Here is a 21,198-nt window from a genome sequence, read left to right as displayed (position 1 = left end):
TTCACCTATCACCCAGTTTCCACTTACCCTATATTTTCTCTACAAACATTTCACTGTAACTACATTCAAACTTCATAAATTACAAATACAGTTTCTGGAAAATGGAATACGTATTGCAATTCATGGAAATCTCGCATTCTAAATACAGTAATAAAAGTATCCATCTATTGCTTTGAAGATAAGTACACTTTGGATTATGTACTTTCTCAATCTTTAATGATGAATCTTTCCCCGTAACATCTCTCCACGAATGAAAAATATAAATAAAATTGTGGAACAAGTTGTTTTCGTAATTGTTAACGTTGAGTTATACAAAAATTGATCAGACTTTCCTTTCACGAACACACACTGGACTGTGGACTCTCCAAAATCAACCAACAGTCTTCCACAAAAACTTTGATCAAACTCCGATGCATATGATGTAGAAAAATCATTTTATCAATTTTTATGGAATTAATAAATTCTCTCGAAGATTGGAATTGTAAATGTTTAATATGCGAACTTGGTTGATAACGCAAAAACAACCGAAGTTTAGTGACACTGGCATTTCAAAAGCAGAAACAATAATTGAAAATGTCAATGTCCAAAGTGAGGAAAAGACAAAAAACGAGAAGAATTTTAAAACAGGAAATATACGTTGGTCTCAAGGGTTGAAAGGGCATTTGCGGAGAGAACTACTCGTGATCAAAGGGACGTTAACAGGTTGATTTATTGAATTCTCTGAAACAGTTGGGAAAACTCCCTGTTTGGGTGGAAAACAAACATACTTTCACTGGAAACGTTTTTGGTTTTACTCGTTGGTCAAATTTAGGAGTTCGTACACGTTCCTTCCTCAGGTATCTCGCATGAGGCTCTCCATTCATGAGATCTTCTGAAAAGTATCCGTTCCATGTTTTCTGACGCATGCATAACTTACATCAAAATAATCTTACGTTTTTGTTGAGCAGAATACTAACATAATTAAAAAAAATTGAGTGTGTTTTAAGAGGTTGGTGATTTTTGGAGGAACCATCTTATAATAGTTAATAGTTGAGAACCAAATATGTATAAATTGAATTTTTCAGGTGAGAACCATATTGTATTGAATGGAAAGCTATTTTTCTCAGTTTATTCTTTCTCTCCATACAGTAGATTTGTTTTTAACGCTTACAGCCACTCGCCCTTCCCCATATAGAAACTGGGTAATGGACATTCACCTGAATAGAAATACACTGACCGTTGAGAAATCAATTTCCAATTCTATCTCTGGCCAATTGTTATGAAAAAATACGAGTAATTTAGGCTACAATTACAGAGCATATACAAGTATGTTTCTCATGATTTGTGTGGGTAAAATAATATTGAAAATTATATAAACTTTTAAAAATTAATGTAAATTAATTTTTTGTTTCAGTTCTGGGCAGCATACGTGCCTTGTGAGTCACAGTTCAAGGACGCTGTACAACTAACTTTGGAACAGATCGATGTGATTAAACGGCTCACAGACAAGTACAGCCCTCCACTCACCTTCTGTGCATCATCAAATGGTACACCACTACTCCATTAATAGAATTATATCTGCTTCTCGTACTAGAGGTTCAGTTCAGCAGTAGCTGTACAGTACTATTAAATATCCACATCACTTATGCATGAGCTGTTTTACTCCACATACTATCTGGAAATGAGGTTGCAAAATACTAATATGTTCCAAGAGAATATTGGAAAATGAGACGCTCTCAACTTGTTTCAATAAGTGATAAAACTGTTATTTTTAGTTTAAGTTAACCAAATTTTTTAGTAAAGTTTTGACAATCAGGACTTGAGGATAACAGACTCTATATTCGCTAGACATCCTGAAAAGACATCTAGGAATCAGATAAGCAGACTGTACAGTACGGTACGCGATACAGTGATTGAAAAGGGAATTTTGGGGTTTTATAGAAGCTTGTCTCGATTCAAGAAATTCAATCCTGATAGGTATATGCTTGAAAGTGTCAATTATTATTTCGAAGGAGATTTAATAAATAATGTTGAATCTCTCTTAATTTTTTGAGTTGTGAGTCAAACATTTCGTTCAATTTACCACTAGATGTACAAAGTAGGTCTAGAGAGTTTGAAGAACATTTAGTCAACCACTCCAGGAATTCATTGAAACTGATTAGGTGATTCGTCTAAATCAGGTTGACCATCATCCAATTCATGTATTCCAATAAGAAGTTTAAAATGAATCTTGGCCACCATGAATGATTTTGTAGTTGAATATACCTAGAATAGAATTAGGTGAATTGCTGCAGTGGAATGATAAAATCTGCTATCTTATTCTCAATATTTTCAAGTAACATTTTTATTTTCAATGAGTTCATTATCCCAACACTCGATCGCAAAACTAGTCATTATTGAACGGTTTGTGATTCGCGAAGGGTACCAATAACTAAAGATAATTTCGATGTTCTAATAATAAATAATAATTTAAAGGTGATTGAATTATTCAATAAATAGTAACTTGGATGTTGGGAAAAATATTATGAGCAACTAATGTGCAAACGTTTTGCCAAACTCGATAGATGGTCAAATTCAGTTTTCTATCTCGTTTGGCAATGACCGGTTATGCACAAATATGTTGCAGAAATAGGTAACTATTTTGCTATCCTTCCTTACATGAATTCTAGGTGAGGATTATTAACTCGTTATAATATTTTCAAATCTATGTATATTTTCAATAAATGTAGTATACTGAACTCTCTTTAGTATAATCTGCATAAGAAGCAAAAGTTTAAGAATTGAAGCAAAGTTTTTAAATTATATGACGCTTTTGATAGTGACTTGACTTCACTCTATGGAGACTTGTGGTGCTCATGTTTCAGATATATTTGATGCTCACTCGAAAGGGCAAGTTTGCAGTCTGATTGGAGTGGAAGGAGGGCATTCATTGGCCAACAGCTTGCCTGTACTAAGAACACTCTACGGGCTTGGTGTGCGCTATCTAACATTGACTTCCACGTGTAATACTCAGTGGTAAAGTGGCCAATTATATAAATGTTCAACATTATCAAAGAGCTTTTTTAATCAAGACAGGAATACTCTATGAGATGGGATGTAAAGAAACTTTCGATGGAGCGTACTGCTAAATCTATTAATGAGTATACTGAACTTAAATAAGTACCTAATCTTATAAATCAGAAAATCTAAATCACTCATTTTTATCCGGTTTTAATTAAGTGAATTAATGAGATAGTTAATTCACTCGATTTTTTTATGCTTTATAGAACTTTTGTGGAAAGAGTTACAAATACCAGACTTCCAAGTATCAACTCCTTTGGTGCTTCATTGCTACATACTTAGGTATAAATGGAGTTTAACATAAATATGACCTATTGTTCAGAGTACTATTACCATTTCATATACTTTTTGTATAGCTTATATTGTGTTTATCGTATAAATCCACATTGTTTACATTTACAGTGGCATACATAATAAACATTCAAAATAAATTCACATTCGTCTTCAATTCAAAACAATGAAGTGTAGAATGGCTGATTTTCTAGGTGAAGGAAATATTCATGCAGCATTTATATCAACTTATTCACGAATGAGAACCATTTTTGCATTTTGCAGTTGATTGTGTTCAATTTAATCACGTTTTTAATCTTAGTTTATTGTTCTATAAATGATTATTTATGAAGTTCTTACTTTGATTTTAATTAACTTATACAGATGAATATAATATCCGATCATGTGCATATTTCATATTTGTTATCCAATTTCAATCATATTATAATACTTTGAATATTTGAGAATACTTTGAGAGGCTTTTCAATAGATTATGTTTGTGTTTTGAGGGCGGACTCATCGCTGGTTGATACACCTGGAAAGAAGGCAGAGCATGGAGGACTGACCAACTTTGGAAAAGTAAGATGTTTCTTTTTTCAATATCAATTGGAATCTGTACAACCTGAATCAGTATATTGAGATGATGTTGTTATTATGATAATATTTTGTTCAATAAATACCGTAGCAAAACGAAGTTGAAATATCATCTATTTATAAAAAAATATATTGACTTCAAAATATGTATTGGTTTTTCAACGACTGAAAATGGGCAGGTAGACACTGGTTGCTCATTGATTATCAGTAAGTTTCTCACACATTCATTGCCATTGGTTTCAAGATAATGGTTTATGCTCTATTTTTGTGATGTGCGGTAATGGTGGAGCTTCTAATTCTTTAAAGTTTTGCATCGGGCTTTTGGAAACATTCTACTGGTGATAGTTAACAAAGTATTTTGATTTGGATACCATCAAGTTACTGAAACGGAACAAATTTCATAGGAATAACTTTTATCATCATTTTTACTTTTTGAAATATGAGCACCTCTAGAGTTGTAGCCTGGTCTTTGGAGAGTTATTTTATTTAATGTTGGAATTAATTTCTCTATAATTATTGATATTCTAAACACCTAAGTAGGCCTATGTCATTTATGAAAATATCTTGAAGAATTCTCTAAATTTCCTGGATCCATTTACTACCCATTCTGATATGACTCACTACCCTGAATATCTCAGCTTTAGGCCCTCATATCTCAGAAACTAAAAATGATAGGAAGAATTTTCCTTATAAATGTATCTCATTTTGGTAACTCGATAGTTCAGAATTGAGAAACTTCAAAAAAATTCACTGGCAAAAATTTTCCAAAACCCGATAAACAACCTTGAAATCAAGGATGTTGTACACATGATTATCCATGTAACTTGAATGTGGACTGGAGTCTTTTATTTGAGCTGAAATGGAAAACATGTGTAAATATTTGTGAATGTTCGCAGATAGTTGTAAAAGAGATGAATAGACTGGGAATGCTTGTCGACCTCTCGCATGTGTCAGTGAAAACCATGAAAGCTGCACTGGACGTGAGCAAAGCTCCAGTTGTGTTTTCTCATTCATCAGCCAGGGCACTCTGCAATAGCACAAGAAATGTTCCTGACCACATTTTGGGAAAATTGGTGAGTAAAATTAAAAACGACAATACGATGAGTTTTGCAAAAACGTTGAACTTGTGGCTTGAATTGTCAAATCTGAGCTTATGAATATCTGGGCATATCAATTGGATTAAAATGGGGATAGAAACCTTGAGAGCTTTAAACTAATCCATTTTCTATGCTGGATTTTTATTATTATTAGCGTATGGCTTCAAATGGTGGGGAGACCCAAGGGTAGTTTCACCTCGCCGTATATAGTCCAAAGGTCTTTAATGGAAACCGAACACTAAGGTTATATAGTGAGCACAATACTTTGAATTTACACTTTTCACTTCGGAATAAAGTTCATTTTGATGTTAAAAAGTCCAAACATATACAAAACCGAAACAAACACAAAACCACACAAATCACAAAGTTTAATGGAAAATGCCTCACAAAAACATCATCTCTGACCCTCTTACTTCCTTTATTCAACCATTAATCTGAGTAGGTAAGCATTCTAGCATCTACTGGATGCTTCAATGAATGCCTACAATCATTATATTACTAAATAATGATATAGATAATCATTATACCTTATACGATTGCATGTACATATTCTCTTGATGCCTAATCAAAATCATACCATTCCGTGAATCTTAAGATACTTTGAACAGAATTCATTATTCAAGATACATTTATTTTTATTCAATCCTCTCAATCAAGTTCAATCGTCAATGATTCTAATTTTGAAAATTTGATTGGGGCAATCTCAAAATAAATTGGCATACTTATGAGAGTATTTTGAATAGTGGTTGAATGGAAAACTAAGAATGATTAACTTTCTAAGTATTAATAATTTTCTTGGACTACAGTATTTTGTTTCATAAGTTACTTTCCATTATACTTGGGCTTATTTGGTGGAGTTTAAGAGCATGAGAAGACAAAGATTGCCTACAAATAAATTAAATGAGCATAGAAAATTAGATATGCACAGAGCAAAAAATAAGGAAAATTCAAATCGTTTATCATTTAGGCCTAATACAGAAATATAAATAAATAGTGAACCACAACGAATAAGATCCTTTTTTCATCCTTCTACATATTCGCTCTTCCTAAAAGTAGGAAGTAGTCTACTCATGATTGCGTTGATATTTATTTATTCATATTGTGTTATTAATTCATATTGTGTCTCTCAATTTTAGAGTTTGAATGGAGGTTTAGTAATGGTGAATTTCTACTCTCAGTTTTTAACCTGCCAAGATGTTGCAACAGTATCTGATGCTGTAGGTGAGTACCTTATTCAACTTCAGTATAGAAATTACTGGCCAAAAAAGTTTCAACTCTTATGAACTTATGTATGGAATTATACAATTCTTGGAAAATTCATCACATTAAACAAAAATGTTAGGTACCTACTCAATAATGGTAACTGTAGTCATTGCTCGATATAACTTCACAGTGCAAACATTGGAATAGGAAAGCTGAGATGATTATGGAATAGAACTATTATAAAATAATTTAACTTAAAATAAAGCCAAATATCTTATTTCAACTTCCAATTACACTATTTTCCTCAACTGATCAGGTTAAAATAAATGTATTTATTGCAGTTGAATCATGCAATTTTGAACAAGATATTCAACAATGATATTATATGATAATTTCTATGTTTATAATGAATTATTTCATCATCATAATGAATATTGAATTCAATTGAGAATGAACTCCGTATCCACAAAGAAAACCGGCATTTTATTATTTTAGTATTTTAATAAAATATTCTCTAGGAGAAAAATATTCAATAATGAATTAATGTCTTGGGAAATATCATTCTATTATTAATGTTTTATCATGGAATTATTATTATTATTATTATTATTATTATTATATTATTATTATTATATTATTATTATTATTATTATTATTATTATTATTATTATTCATGGCGCTTAGTTGTGTATATGTGAGCTTCAGAATTAGTTGGGAATGAGTTGCAGAATTAAAGTATTCATTTATGGGTCAATAAACACTATATTACATGCTACAAATTAATGGATCATAATGTAATGTACAATTTCTACAAAGCCTACCCAATTTTCCTGAATAGGAGGTTCCATATAAGATAATCTGTTGAAATATTGTTTTCAGCGCACATTAACCACATACGGGAAGTGGCTGGAGTTGACAGTGTTGGTTTAGGAGCTGGCTATGATGGTATCAATTTGTAAGTTAAATTCCATTTTCATATTCCTGATTTATATCTTCATTATCAGTGGTTTAAGTGGTTGCCCCCCGGAACAAGCAAAAACAATTATTATCGATTTGAATCATTATTAATACTGTAATTTGAAAATTAAGTTAGGGTAATTCGAAAGTTTGGATAATATAAAAATTCGATAAAATAATCAATACATGCCTAATGGTAATTATTATCATTGCTCATTGGTAACTACAATAATTACTTATTAGCATAATTATTGTTGAAGAAACATAATTATCATCATTTATCATTGGACTATATACTTATTTTTGCTTCTTAGTACACTAGATACTTCTTTATTTATTATTCTTAATAAATGGTCAAAATGTAATGATGGATCAATTTTCTAATTTCTTCCAGCACTCCAAAAGGATTGGAGGATGTGTCATCCTATCCTGCATTGTTTGCTGAGCTAATTGGATCAGGACAGTGGTCAATAGATGATTTGAAGAAACTTGCTGGCCTCAACTTTCTGAGAGTTCTAAAAGCTGTTGAGAGAGTAAGTTTAGCTATTTTTTCCAAAACCATATAGTAATATTAATTAAATTTCACATCCTACAAATTGATAGTCCTCCATCCCTTAGTCTCGCTGCTCTTTTACAATTTAAATTCTTTTCTAAAGACCGTAAAGCTGCTGGCTTGGATGGACTGAATGGAGAACTCTTTAAATATGGTGGTTTGTTTTTAGAGCTGAAGTTTTTGTACCTGTTAAACGAGTGTTGGAAAAGATGTGAAATCCCGGGAGAATGGAAAAAGGCAGGAGTAATCTCTCTTTTCAAAAAAGGAAAGCGAAATAATTGCAAAAATTATAGGGGAATCAGTTTGGGTACAAAATCTATTCTAAAATAATAAATGGTAGAGTAAAAATTATTGCAGAAGCCATTTTAAATGAAGAGCAAAGTGGCTTCAGAAAAGGACGTTCTTGCTCAGACAACATTTTTTCAGTGAAAAGAATAATAGAGAAGAGAAGAGAGTTCAATCTTGAAACGCACATGGCTTTCATCGATTTTGAAAAAGCGTTTGACAGAGTGAATCGATGCCGTTTGTGGGACATTCTTAAAGAGAGAGGATACCCTCTACTACACCTGGTGAATGTGATTAAATCGCTCTACAATAAAACGCAAATAGTAATCAATACAGGTAAGGATCGACAAGACGAAATGATTATGAATCAAGGAGTTAGACAAGAGTGCAGCTTATCACCCACTTTATTTGATATTTATGTGGACCACATTTTCAGGAAATGGAAATGTAGAGTAGCTTTAGGAATTAAACTAACAAATGACGAGTACCTGAATGCATTATTGTTTGCTGATGACTTGTGGATTATTCAAGACAGTGAAAATGACCTCCAAAAATCAGTTTATGTTCTTAACGAAATTTGTAAAGAGTACAATTTTAAAATATCAATAGACAAGACAAAAATTATGGCTTTCACAGGTAAGCATCCAACCCGGTCAAAAATTGTGATTGACAACAAAGTTCTAGAACAAGTAGTGTCGAAATATACATATTTAGGATGCGACATCAGTTATAGTGAAGATTTGGATATCGAGAAAAAGATTGGAAAATTTCAAGTGGTATGTGGCAATATTAGCAGAACCTTGGGGAAGCAAGCACGGAGAGAAACTATAATGAAATTTTATAGAATAATGGCTGCTCCAGTCCTCCTCTACGGAAGTGAGTCGTGGGTTACAACTAAACCCCTAGAGAGTAGAGTGCAGGCGGCGGAGATGCGATTCCTCCGGAGAACCAAGGGCTGCGATAGAAGGGACCACATCAGAAACGATGATATCCGAGCAGAGCTAGGAATTTACAGCTTGTTGGAAAAAGTCACACAATATCGGGAGCAGTGGAAAGACCATCTGATCGTCTAGAGCTTTACAACGGTACAATAAACTTACAACAATTAAACGCCTATTATGAGTAGTATGCAATAAACTTCTGGCACATAAGCCTATTGTGACATTTTTTAATCGGATTATATCATTCACAATCACAATGAATGAAAATCCGTTGATTGTAACATTGTTAATGCTCATTAACAATACTCGCTACCTAATTAATTAACTATAGTCCGGGCGTAAATGTCCCGTTCTAAAAAAAGGCACTCCGTGGTCATTTTTGGATAACAACTGTGGAGGATGTCTCAATTTCTTCTTTAGGACTAGTAATGAGGAAAATAATGATTGATGAGTCAAAATCACAGGCAAACACCTCGAAAACAAGTTATTCGACAAAATTTTCAGGTTTTTCTTTTATCGCTTGTATTTTGATAACCGTTCAAGATATACCACCGTTTATTGCACGTAAATATTAAAAAAACCATCCTATGAACGTTTTCTCTAAAACATGTGGTGTGTGTGTGTGTGTGTGTGTGTGTGTGTGTGTGTGTGTGTGTGTGTACACGATATCTCATCTCCCAATAATTAACGGAATGACTTGAAATTTGGAACTTAAGGTCCTTCCCTTATAAGGATCCGACACGAACAATTTCGATCAAATGCAATTCAAGATGGCGGCTAAAATGACGAAAATGTTGTCAAAAACAGCGTTTTTCGCGATTTTCTCGAAAACGGCTTCAACGATTTTGATCAAATTTATACGGTACCTAAAATAGTCATTGATAAGCTCTATCATCTGCTACAAGTCTCATATCTGTAAAAATTTCAGGAGCTCCGCCCCATCTATGCAAAGTGTGATTTTAGATTCCCAATTATCAGGCTTGAGATACAATTTAAACAAAAAATCCAAAGTGGAAAAGATTGAGCATAAAAATCTTTACAATTAATGTTCAGTAACATTTTTACCTAAAATTGAAAATAAGCTCGAAATTCGAGAAAATGTGATTATTCAATTGCAAACTGTTGATTCTATTAAATCATTTACTATGAATAGATAGCAGACCTCGTGTGTCTCCAGCGTTATTGTCCTGTCACCAGCTGGCAGATCTTTGAATAGTAAACTTGAGATGCTCGTGAACACTAGCGTCAGGTGATCAATTTTCATAACGACAAGGAAAGATGTGTGAGTGTGCCACACCAGATTTTTTTATTACTTACTAGCAGGTAACCCGTGCTCCGCAAGGGTCTATTTTAAAACTTGACTGAGTGGAACCTTGAAGAGTTTGAAATAGGCCTAGAACCATCCTCGGTTAATTTAAGAATCTATATGCAAAATTTCAAGTTAATCAGTCCAGTAGTTCAAACATGATGATGCGTCAAACATAATTTTCCCATCCCGTGAGTGTAGTATATAAGCCAGTTCTTTCCTCTCTTATAGTATATAGATAAACTTATAAACTTATAAACCCCTATCAGAATAGTTTCTCCAATTCTCTCAAATGTATAAATTTGATAAAGACTTGCAAATGGTCTCAATCTCTTCGCTAGAACAAGCTTAATGATATTGATTATGGGAACAACGAAAATAGTCATTATAGTGCATTATTGAAACATTCAAGATGATACGGCCATAATAATAATTGACAGAATTTTTTATATCGATTGCTATTCAATATTATATTGAGAGGAATCAGTTTGATTTTACTAGTGTTAAGAAGTACACAAACAATAAAATTCGACAGAATCGTTTCATTTCAAGAACTTACTCTTTTCATAATTATATAACTTATTCAAAAGCTTAAAACATACCGTACGTCATTTTTCGGGGACAAAATTTCATTTTCCACTCTTTAAAATAAAATTTATTTAATGTATTTGCAGTAAACACACTGATATTTCTCAGACAATGTTGTATACTATTTTCGAAGATTCAAAATGACATCTACTTGGAGGCTATAAGTCCATTTTCCACGGCTGGAGCGTCATCAGATAAAGAGCAAAAAGTACAGTTTGTAGCGGAAAAAACGTTTTCGCCACACTGCACAGAAAGCAGCTGTTTTCCGCCAGTCCCTACGTAGATCTGAAAGACATTGTTTGCAGACGACTCTCGTCTGACGTCAGAACAGGTTTCTTTCCGGCCAAGGCCGGAAAGAGTACCCTTTCCAGCCGCTAACATGGAACTAAGAAAGGTGATCAAAAAACAGCTGATCAAAAAACTTTTCATTTTGTGTTCATTATTCAATAATTAAAACATGTATAATGATATCATCGTATTGTCATTTGAAAGAATAAAAAAGTATAAACTCAACCTCCCACATAATTGAACATCATCTTTTAGGTTATTTAGACAAATCAGAATAAAAAATAAAAATACTTGTACAATTTCCTGATATTCAGATTACCTCAGATTTGCTAGAGCTGCCACCTTCCACTTCTGCTTTCGGAAGTGCTTAGTAAACAACTATTCTCATATATATTGTTTATTTTTGTGTGTGGCGAAAAATAGCGTTCGCACCATGGGCAAAAATGTTTTTCCGGCTCTCAATCTTTTCTAGTCCTCGGCCTACGGCCTCGGACTTGAAAACCGATTTCGGGCCGGAAAAATCTCATTTTCTGCTATAGGTGCGAAATATACTATTTCCACCATATATCAAATCTAACAATTAGAAAAGCGTGTACCTCATGACTCCTTGAAGGTAGGTACAGTCTTGGAAATTGTGTCAATCTCTACGTTATCATGTGTAGAGAGAAAATATCCATTATGGCAATCTCAAAAATATTTGTCATTATCAGCAAATAAGATAGCAGCAAATAAATCTGGTTTATATGGTATAAAACGGAAGTTACTAAGCTCATATTGTACATTTCTGCCACCATCTTCTTCTTAATGATGACAAATACTTGAGAGATATTCATCCTATTATTTTTCTGCTCGTCATTACGAAGAGATTGATAGCCTAGGTACCATTTCCAAGTCTGTATCTCCAAGGGATAATAAGATGCAAGGTTTTCTAATTGTTAGGTTTGACAAAATTAATGGTGGAGAAATCGTGCTTTTCCGCTGCAGGCTGTACTTTTCTCCCTTTTTCCGATGACGGTCCAGCCATCAAAAATGGAATCACAGTCTTCAACTAGACATGATTTGAAAGCTTATGGAATAGACTAGACTACAACACTGTGTTAATAACATTAGTGTACGTTCACTGTAAACCTAAGATTTAGTCGTCGATGAGTTGAAATGGAATAAATCTTTTGAATATTATAGTATACGGTAATTAGTTTGAGATTACCAGATGACTCAATTGATCAGATATTCTCCTTTTAAATTACAGTCGATTTTTTTTAATCCACAGTTTTTTCACCGCCATCTTGTTTTTTCCAAGTCTGTACCTTTAAGGAATCATATAAGTTGCAAGCTTTATTTCTAATTGTTAGGTTTGGCTACCTAGATTATTTATATCTGTCTGTACGCAGCTTGTGCGTACAAAAAACATTTGCAAAAGATAAATTTTATACAGAAGAAAATATAGACCTGAGCTATAGTGAGACTAACTTGAGCCCTGGGCCTGGCCACACTCATTTATCTTGCAGCGCGTTCCGATCCAGTCCGATCCACGGATGACAACGGCTTAGAATGGTGCATGCCACACATGTCCGTCTGTGATCTGTCCTACCAACCTATAGATACGTCAAACCCTCAGAAATGTTGGACATGAGTAGGATCTGAACCCTACATGACAGGTGTGGCCTACGCTTTAATTTGAAATACGAAATTGCCAATTTATTAGTTTCAGGTGACCACAAGTTAGTTTATATGACCAAAAGTGAAAATTTCCAAATTCAATTGAATAACAATATCCTGCACGATACCGCGGTTTGTCGAGAATTTATCCAATCATTAACATTTTCAATAATAATTACGAAGAAGTTTATGACTGTAACAAATTTGTGGAATACTCTGTTTAATAAATTAATATTGTATTATTAATTCGGTTGTTCGTGGAATTGCAATGAACATCCTCAAATTAATGTTTCTATGTTGACAGGTCAGAGATGATATGGCGAAATCAGGCATTGAACCATACGAAGACACAATTTCGCCAAGATACTTGAAGGGTAGAAGTAATTGCACATCTCAAGATCCATTTTAGCAACAAACTAGGTAAGTTACATTCTCTAGGAATATAAGAATGTCTTTGTTATAGGTAGTTTCTAGAAAATAATGTTATTATAGTTTCAAGGTAAAAAATATATCCAAGAATTTTGGCTTACCCTAGGCCTACCTACTGGTTTTCACAGCGCGCAGTATAATTTGATCTATTAGAACTCGAAAAGCGTCAAGTTAATGATAACATAAAAATTCGATCACGCTGTATCGTAACACATGATTATTAAATCATGTAGGTAAGTATATTTTCAACCATTTTCAGTGAGTGGCAGCAATACCCTCTTTTTCTTCAACCATTTTCTCTCATTATCCTGAAGCCTTTAATGGAAATCAAAATGTTCTAATGTGAATATGTGCCTATTGATGATTATTAATAACAACCTTCATTGTTTCAATATGCTTGTGTACTTGCAAACGATTTACGATAGGTAGCCTACTTGAATTTTACTGTTATTATTTTTGACATTATTCACTTCTGAATTAATTACATATCTTTAGAAATAAATAAGTAGTTTCGAGATGAAAATTATTTCTAGATACCATGCATCTTACAATAAATCACTTTCGGCAAGGTTCATCAGAGGCATAAGGAGATACATTGAAATGCTTCAGTTATTGAGTAATACATAGTAGGTATTCCATATTTTCTACTTCACTCTATGCTAAATGTTTTAATGTAGGAAGAATTTTAGCCCTGTTGAGAGGGTTCAATACCAACATTTATTCTTCCTTTGTCAAGAAGTTTAATTTTATATAGGTAATTGGAATTATACTACTAATGTCAGTAATCAGTAGCTCATATGACATAGTGTGATATTTTGTTGTTGAATAATGAACTGCCAGCTTCATCTAGTAATATAATTAGGCCTATTATTTCTTAAGAAAACTTGTGAATAATAAATCTTTTCTACGAGTCTCATTCATCTATTAGATAATAATTTATAATTGGAGTCATATTTTCAAGAAAGAAAAAATAATTTATTGGTTGTTCCATAATTTGAAAAACTGTTCCATGAATCCAACGATTAGAATATCAAAAAATAATAGGCTCTCATACATTTTCTACATTTCACAATGATCAAAAGACTGAAAAAAATACAAATATCGTCAACTTATCAAAATTTGAAATGGAACATCATAATTGTTCAAGGTTTGCAATTGTTTGCAGTCAAGTCATAATGATTAAAAATGGTTCAACCATCATACTCAAACGTACAGAAAAAATTGCCAAACATCATTGTGTTTAATCTGATTATATTTCAATAATAACTTATGTAGGTATTCTATATATTTTCTATTTTATAACTTGGAAATTACAATGTAAACTCTATATACCGTAATTGAATTTGATAACATTGAGAATACATTAAATTTAACAAAAATAATGATCCCATCATCTACTATAGTGAATTTATATGGTTTAGGTACTCCAATTTTGATAACAAGACATGTTTGTATTTCTTATTGCAGGTATATTATGGAGTTAGTGATTATCAATGATACCACCGTAGTCACAACAGAAAGTTTCTCATGATTCTCAAGGATGACGTCTTCCCAGAAACTATAGACTAGGTACTTAGATTCCAAACAGGGAAACCAAAACACAGTCGACACTTCGAGAACATTGATCACCTTTTATACAAATTTCTATCTGTAGCATCAGTGTCTTAGGAACTGTTAGTAATAAGTAGGTATTTTTAAAATGACCAATTATTCATTATAAATTTGTTTACTTAAATGTGATCATTGATACATTTGAGAGGATATCTATAGAACATGAAAATCACGTCAGTTCATGATCCTTATAAATTTACCAGCAATAATCGTTCCACCAATTCAAGTTCCAACCATCTTTATAATGTAAGTTAAGCATTCTATAATTTTCCATCCGTGTGAATTTTTAAAGTGAATAGGCCTATAATATAAATATAGAATGAGATTAAGGCACAGTTAGTACGGTACTGTATGTACGAAACCTACTTCAACTTATATTAATATCGTTTTTGTTGATACTTTTATCAGTTCATTACAAAGGTTTTTAATTCCTGAACAATATGAACTATTGTTGTTTGAAATTTATTTCTTGTTCATGGATTACTATACGGTAGACCAACGATTGCCAGCACATAAATTGCTTTTTTCTATAATTAAAAAAAAATACATCTTGGTTTTCTGTTTTCTCTTGTTTTATCATGCAATTTGATATCTTATTCCTATCTATTCACTCAGCATCTGCGGTTATATGTGGATGGATAATAGGATATGGGTTTTGATATTAATTTAAAGAAATATTGAATACTATTGATGATGGCCCAATATGAATATTATTATATTATCACATCTTTGTCAAGATTTGTTTATTGATTGGATGATTATGATAACATATGAGCTTAATTTTTATGAATCAATTGCCAAAAGACAGCAAAAAACAGTATTCTATTATAAGTAGCCTATTTTACTTGCCAAATGTATTTAAAATAGTAAATTATAAAATTATTGTAAATAGTCATTATATTGTATCAACGAATTAGTAGATTTATAAATTAATACGATACGGTACTAATTGCAATTACTATCTAATTTTAGAAAAAGAAAAGAATCCTACTTATTACCTCATATAATTGTTTTGGGTACGGTATGTGAATGATTACCAGTATGTCAATTTGCATAGCATAACCGAATGTATTTCTGATATTTAGCTAGATACGAAATGGAGTGTGATAACATACTGAACAATATAGTAAATGATTTGTAACGATGTACATCATCCCATAAGCAAAATGATAGTAGAAAACGTTACATGGAAACTTTCAATCAAAAGTAGACCCACCACCAAAAAATATTTGAATTTGAATCATGAACTTATAATAATGAATTTATTAAGAACAGAATAGATGAGTTTATAAGAAATAATTATTGTATATTAGGTTTTATGTATGGTAATTCAAATGAAGACTACTTGTCAATAATGGAATTTCTGATTCCTCATTTTCTCACTAGGTGAACCTGAGTGAACTTAGAGTTCAATAGATCATTTTTTATTCTTCACTATACAGTTCAAAAAAGACCCAATTAAAAATATGTTGTAGCTCAATCCTTATAGTGTTAGAAGCATCGAGTTTTAAATTTCCAGAAATAATTTTCTTAGAACAAAAATGTATTAATAATTATTACGGAAATTTGGTCCAGCAAATGAACTTGCATTGGGGCCGCTTCAACTCTGCCGACTAGCAAAATAGGTATAACTTAAATGATAAGAATAATATCAGTAGTAAAAAAAAATTATATTCTTTTTCACTGAAGGTCTGTTATTTTTGATTCGATCCCATTTGAAAGTAGTTTTGTGGACATGAAATGGATAAGAATCTTGTATATGCATAACTTGATAAACTTAGCAACTATAAAATTCCGAGGCCTAGTCTGAGGTACGGAATACGATGGAGTAATAGTTCTATTTATTTATTTTCCATTCATTCATTTTGTTCTTTCTTATGAAATTTATTGATCAATATTAAGAATCTTATTTTTTCTATCGCAACTAAATACCTACAGTTGTGAATGTCTGAGGTTTTTATTTGTATAGAAGGAAGATAAATATTGGCCTAAAAAATATTTTGTAATACCGGTAACACATTATTCAAAGTAATATTCAATGAAGGATATTTTACAATAAATTAAGATGGGGTCTAGGTAATATTCTAAATTGCAGTAATATTATTTTATCCTTTTACGCCTTTTTACAATAACCTTCCACGTTATAAAAAATAATTGAATTACGTTTTGATTGTTTTTATTCAATGGCTATATTGACGAATTGACCATTTATTTGTTAAGGTACAACTTAAAAAAATGTCTACACAATCATAAATAACTTCGGCCTACAATAGTATTCCATTAAAAAAAATCATTCACACTGTCACAACTTAATAATAAATATGTTGAAATGAATATTTTTGATTTAATATTTTCAATAGAAAATACAACAGTACCAATTTAAAAAATATTTGTGAAGCTGATCTTGTACTATATATATTAAGGGAATAAAAACATAAACTAGTTTAATTGTGTGACATAGCCTACTTTTGTGGTTAGAGTGAAGGTACAGAGTAAAAATAATTATTATTTAACGAAAATCCTAAATAAATGCTGCAAATCACCCCGAAGACCTCTGCTACTGCAGACATTGACAACAGGGTTAACAGCTAGATGGAAATTCGATGAGAACTACTATCCAAGCATACCTGACTAGCAATTGGGAGGTACCGGGTTCGATTCCCGGGCTGGCAACTAATTTTTGGATAGTAGTTCTCATCGAATTTCCATCTAGCTGTTAACCCTGTTGTCAATGTCTGCAGTAGCAGAGGTCTTCGGGGTGATTTGCAGCATTTATTTAGGATTTTCGTTAAATAATAATTATATATTAATTAGCATTTGAATAAATGCATTCTCTATTTAATTCCATCTGTACAGAGTAAAATATTCAAGGCATAAAAAACTGTTGCAAATACGATAACATAGCTTCAACGAATTATTTTTGGGGGACAACGAGAGAATGTCATTGAAGTGAAAATGTTAAACAGCTCACGCCTAGCTCTACAGTCAGCTTTAAGACATGTTCCGTTCGAAAACTCAAGGCTCTCTCTCTCTAGTAATATTATAGAAATTAATTCCCTATCCATCATTTTCAAGTATATTATAGAATTATTTTATTTTATTATTTAAATTGGAAAAATTATATTTTATCTAAATAAAACAATCAGAAAACCAAGATAATCGTATTGTAATGTAATCATGTAATACAAAGTTATACAAAAAATGATAGTGTAATACAAGAATATAGGACATACCAATGCAATAGACTTGATGATATCGGAGTGATTAGTATATCTAGAATTGATATATGTCTGCCCAAGTAAGCATCAAGTTAATTATTATTCAAAGTCCAATAAATATCCATATTCATGGAAGGTACAGGAAATATTATGCTATACCAGCATATTCAATAATAATAAGTTAATATGATTTGAAAAGAGAATAAATTCGGCGGAGTGATAGTGGTAATATTTATAAACCATAAAGAGTCTATAAGATTTAAAATTTAAATTTTCATTCTGATGATTAATAATTAAGGTATTTTGATAGGAATTAATTGTGCCTTTGATAATATGAAATAGTGCTATGACAGGGTGCTGATAACTGAATAATAAAATGAAAAATGGTTGTTATGAACCAATCTAGGTATGAAATATATAACAATTTTTCAAATAAAATATTGCAACTCAATAGCATACAGTATTAGGTTAGCATTTCTTATCAAATTTTATTTATTGTTGGTAGGCTATTAGAAATTAGAATAATTGTTTTAATGCAAATCCTAATGAAAAATCATACACCATAAAATACATATCAATGGTTGTCTGGCTTTCTTCCAAGTGGATTCATACATAATATTAAATGCTTATTTGTTACGTAAGTTCTTATAATTATAGTGAATTAACTTAACGATTAGTTTTGTGTATACTGAACATTTTGTAGATTACTATTAAATTCTTTGAAGTAAGTCATAAATTGTTGAGTTCATTTCATTGCTTCCTGGACAAGTGAACCATTTGTAATACGGTACAGTGACCGTACATACCGGCCGGACAGAATGAACGCCGATCTCTACGACTAAGTCAAGAAAAAATACAGGCTACAGACTCTTTTAGTTTTGCAAAAGGAGCTGGAAGATTCAGGCACCGCAGATCATTATGAGCTATGACGTACTTTGCGAATTCTAACGAGTTTTTTTATCAATGTGTGTGTCATAGTTTTTTTTTAAGGTGAACGGCCTTAAGCCTGTGAATGGATCCAAACTCTTCTAACATTCGGCATCTTGAATATATTTCTTATTTCAGTTGATCAATTAAAGTTGTGTCACATCGTCTCATCCTACTACACTTCCAGAAAAAGAGTTGTTCAAAGTTATTCATTTACTTTTTGCTCTTAGAAAAACCGACTAGCAGTCAGATATTTTACAGTATGTGATGATAAAACAACATTCATGTTTAGTAATAAACAAACCAGCAAGATTAAGAATGACAAAATCCAACGATGGCGCCTTGAATTGTCAGAATATAAGTTCAATATAATTTATAGAGTTGGAAAAGAGAATATACCAGCAGATACACTATCAAGAGTCTGTGCCACTGTTGGATGCCATACAGATATAAAGAAACTGATAAAAATTCATGAGGACCTGTGTCATCCAGGAGTTACTCGACTCCATCATTGGACCAAAACAAAGAACTTACCATATTCAATAGATGATGTAAAAGAAGTATGTTCCAAATGTATTACATGTTCTGAAATGAAACCACGCTATGCCAAAGGAACTGGCCGCCTTATCAAAGCAACTCGACCATTTGAACGTCTTAATATGGATTTCAAAGGCCCACTACAATCAAGTTCAAGGAACAAGTATATTTTAGTTCTTATAGACGAATATTCCAGATTCCCATTTGCCTTCCCCTGTCCCGACATGACTACTAATACAGTAATAAAACACCTTACATCACTATTCTCTCTTTTTGGTGTACCGTCTTACATACATTCCGATAGAGGAACATCGTTTATGTCATCAGCTTTGAAAAATTTCCTACTATCAAAAGGAATTGCCAGCAGCAGAACTTCGCCCTATAATCCAGCCGGTAATGGGCAAGTCGAACGGTACAATGGAGTTATATGGAAAAGTGTGATGCTAGCCCTAAAATCGAGAGGTTTGAACAACAGTCACTGGGAACAAGTTCTCCCCGATGCCCTTAACTCTATTCGTTCCCTATTATGCACAAGCACCAACTGCACACCACATGAGCGGATGTTTTTACATGCAAGAAACTCAAGTAATGGAAAACCATTACCAACCTGGCTATTGACACCTGGACCAGTATGGTTGAAGAAGATGACAAAAAACTCAAAACAAGAATCGCAAGTTGAAAAAGTTGAATTAATCGAGAGTAACCCTGAATATGCGTTTGTTCGCCACAACGACGGCAGAGAATCGACAGTCTCACTTCGCCAGCTCGCCCCATACCCCACGAGTGCCGATTAATAAATAATAATAAATAATAAATAGATTTTATTGTCGTAGACCAATATAGGTAATTGACAAAGTCATGATAATACAATTACGAAATAATAAAGTCAAAGCAATAGTTTAAAGTCACAAAGTAGAATTACATCAAGTAGAATCGAAAAACTCTGTCAAACAATAGAAAGGTCTCAAAACCAGCCACTCGAAAAGAGATTTTTAAAAATAACAATATTTTCACAACATTTGATATCCAATGGCAACTTATTGTACATTCTGAAGCGGATGCTGTCATAGTGTTTCATGCTTATGACAAGACGTCGATATGGATTATCAATGTGGTCTTTTTTCCTGGTGTCATAAGCATGAATATTGGATCTTTTATTCAAGCTATGGAGATTCTTTCTAGTGTGCATGATTACTTGAAATATATAGAGATTTATGACAGTCAATATTTTTGTTTTTTTGAAAAGAGGTCGACAGTGATCTAGATACCCTGCACCTGTCAATATTCTGATAGCCTTTTTCTGCAAAAGCAAGACCTTATTGATGTGGCAGCTGTTTCCATATACTAAAATTCCGTATGCAATTATGCTTTGAAAAAAAGCAAAATATGAGCTTCTGAGGTATTTTTCCGGTACAAGATTCTTCAACTGCCTTAACAAATAGATAACCCTAGATAACCTAGCAGAAACGAAATTTATGTGGGGTTCCCAGGTCAACCTGTGATCAAACATTAAGCCTAAAAACTTTAAACTATTGTTATTGTTGTGTGTGTAATCCCTGAGACCAAATGTCATAAGCTGAGTTTTATCCTCGTTCAATTTAAGCCATTAGCTCTGAACCACTTGGAAGCTTCCGCCAAGGTATCAGCTGTCATATTATGTAAAGTGTGTGCATCTGAATGAGAATTAAGAAAAGTA

General features: G+C 32.4%; 1 protein-coding gene across 1 annotated transcript in view; it reads left to right on the top strand.

Annotated features, from left to right (window-relative positions):
* Positions 1-17,315, top strand: part of LOC111055255 (dipeptidase 1) — a 206,463-nt gene extending 189,148 nt beyond the window's left edge. Inside the window, exons 6-14 of the mRNA XM_039423477.1 lie at positions 1,394-1,526; positions 2,844-2,994; positions 3,819-3,888; positions 4,800-4,976; positions 6,137-6,221; positions 7,083-7,158; positions 7,555-7,693; positions 13,085-13,200; positions 14,677-17,315. Coding sequence (XP_039279411.1) covers positions 1,394-1,526; positions 2,844-2,994; positions 3,819-3,888; positions 4,800-4,976; positions 6,137-6,221; positions 7,083-7,158; positions 7,555-7,693; positions 13,085-13,189 — 936 coding nt within the window. The 3' untranslated portion in view covers positions 13,190-13,200; positions 14,677-17,315. The remainder of the gene's footprint in view (positions 1-1,393; positions 1,527-2,843; positions 2,995-3,818; positions 3,889-4,799; positions 4,977-6,136; positions 6,222-7,082; positions 7,159-7,554; positions 7,694-13,084; positions 13,201-14,676) is intronic.
* The last annotated feature ends 3,883 nt before the right edge of the window (positions 17,316-21,198 follow it).

Source organism: Nilaparvata lugens, chromosome 3, assembly GCF_014356525.2.
Source record: "Nilaparvata lugens isolate BPH chromosome 3, ASM1435652v1, whole genome shotgun sequence".
Lineage (NCBI taxonomy): Eukaryota > Metazoa > Arthropoda > Insecta > Hemiptera > Delphacidae > Nilaparvata > Nilaparvata lugens.
The sequence above is the reverse complement of the archived record's forward strand: the minus strand, read 5'-3'. Positions and strand labels throughout refer to the sequence as shown.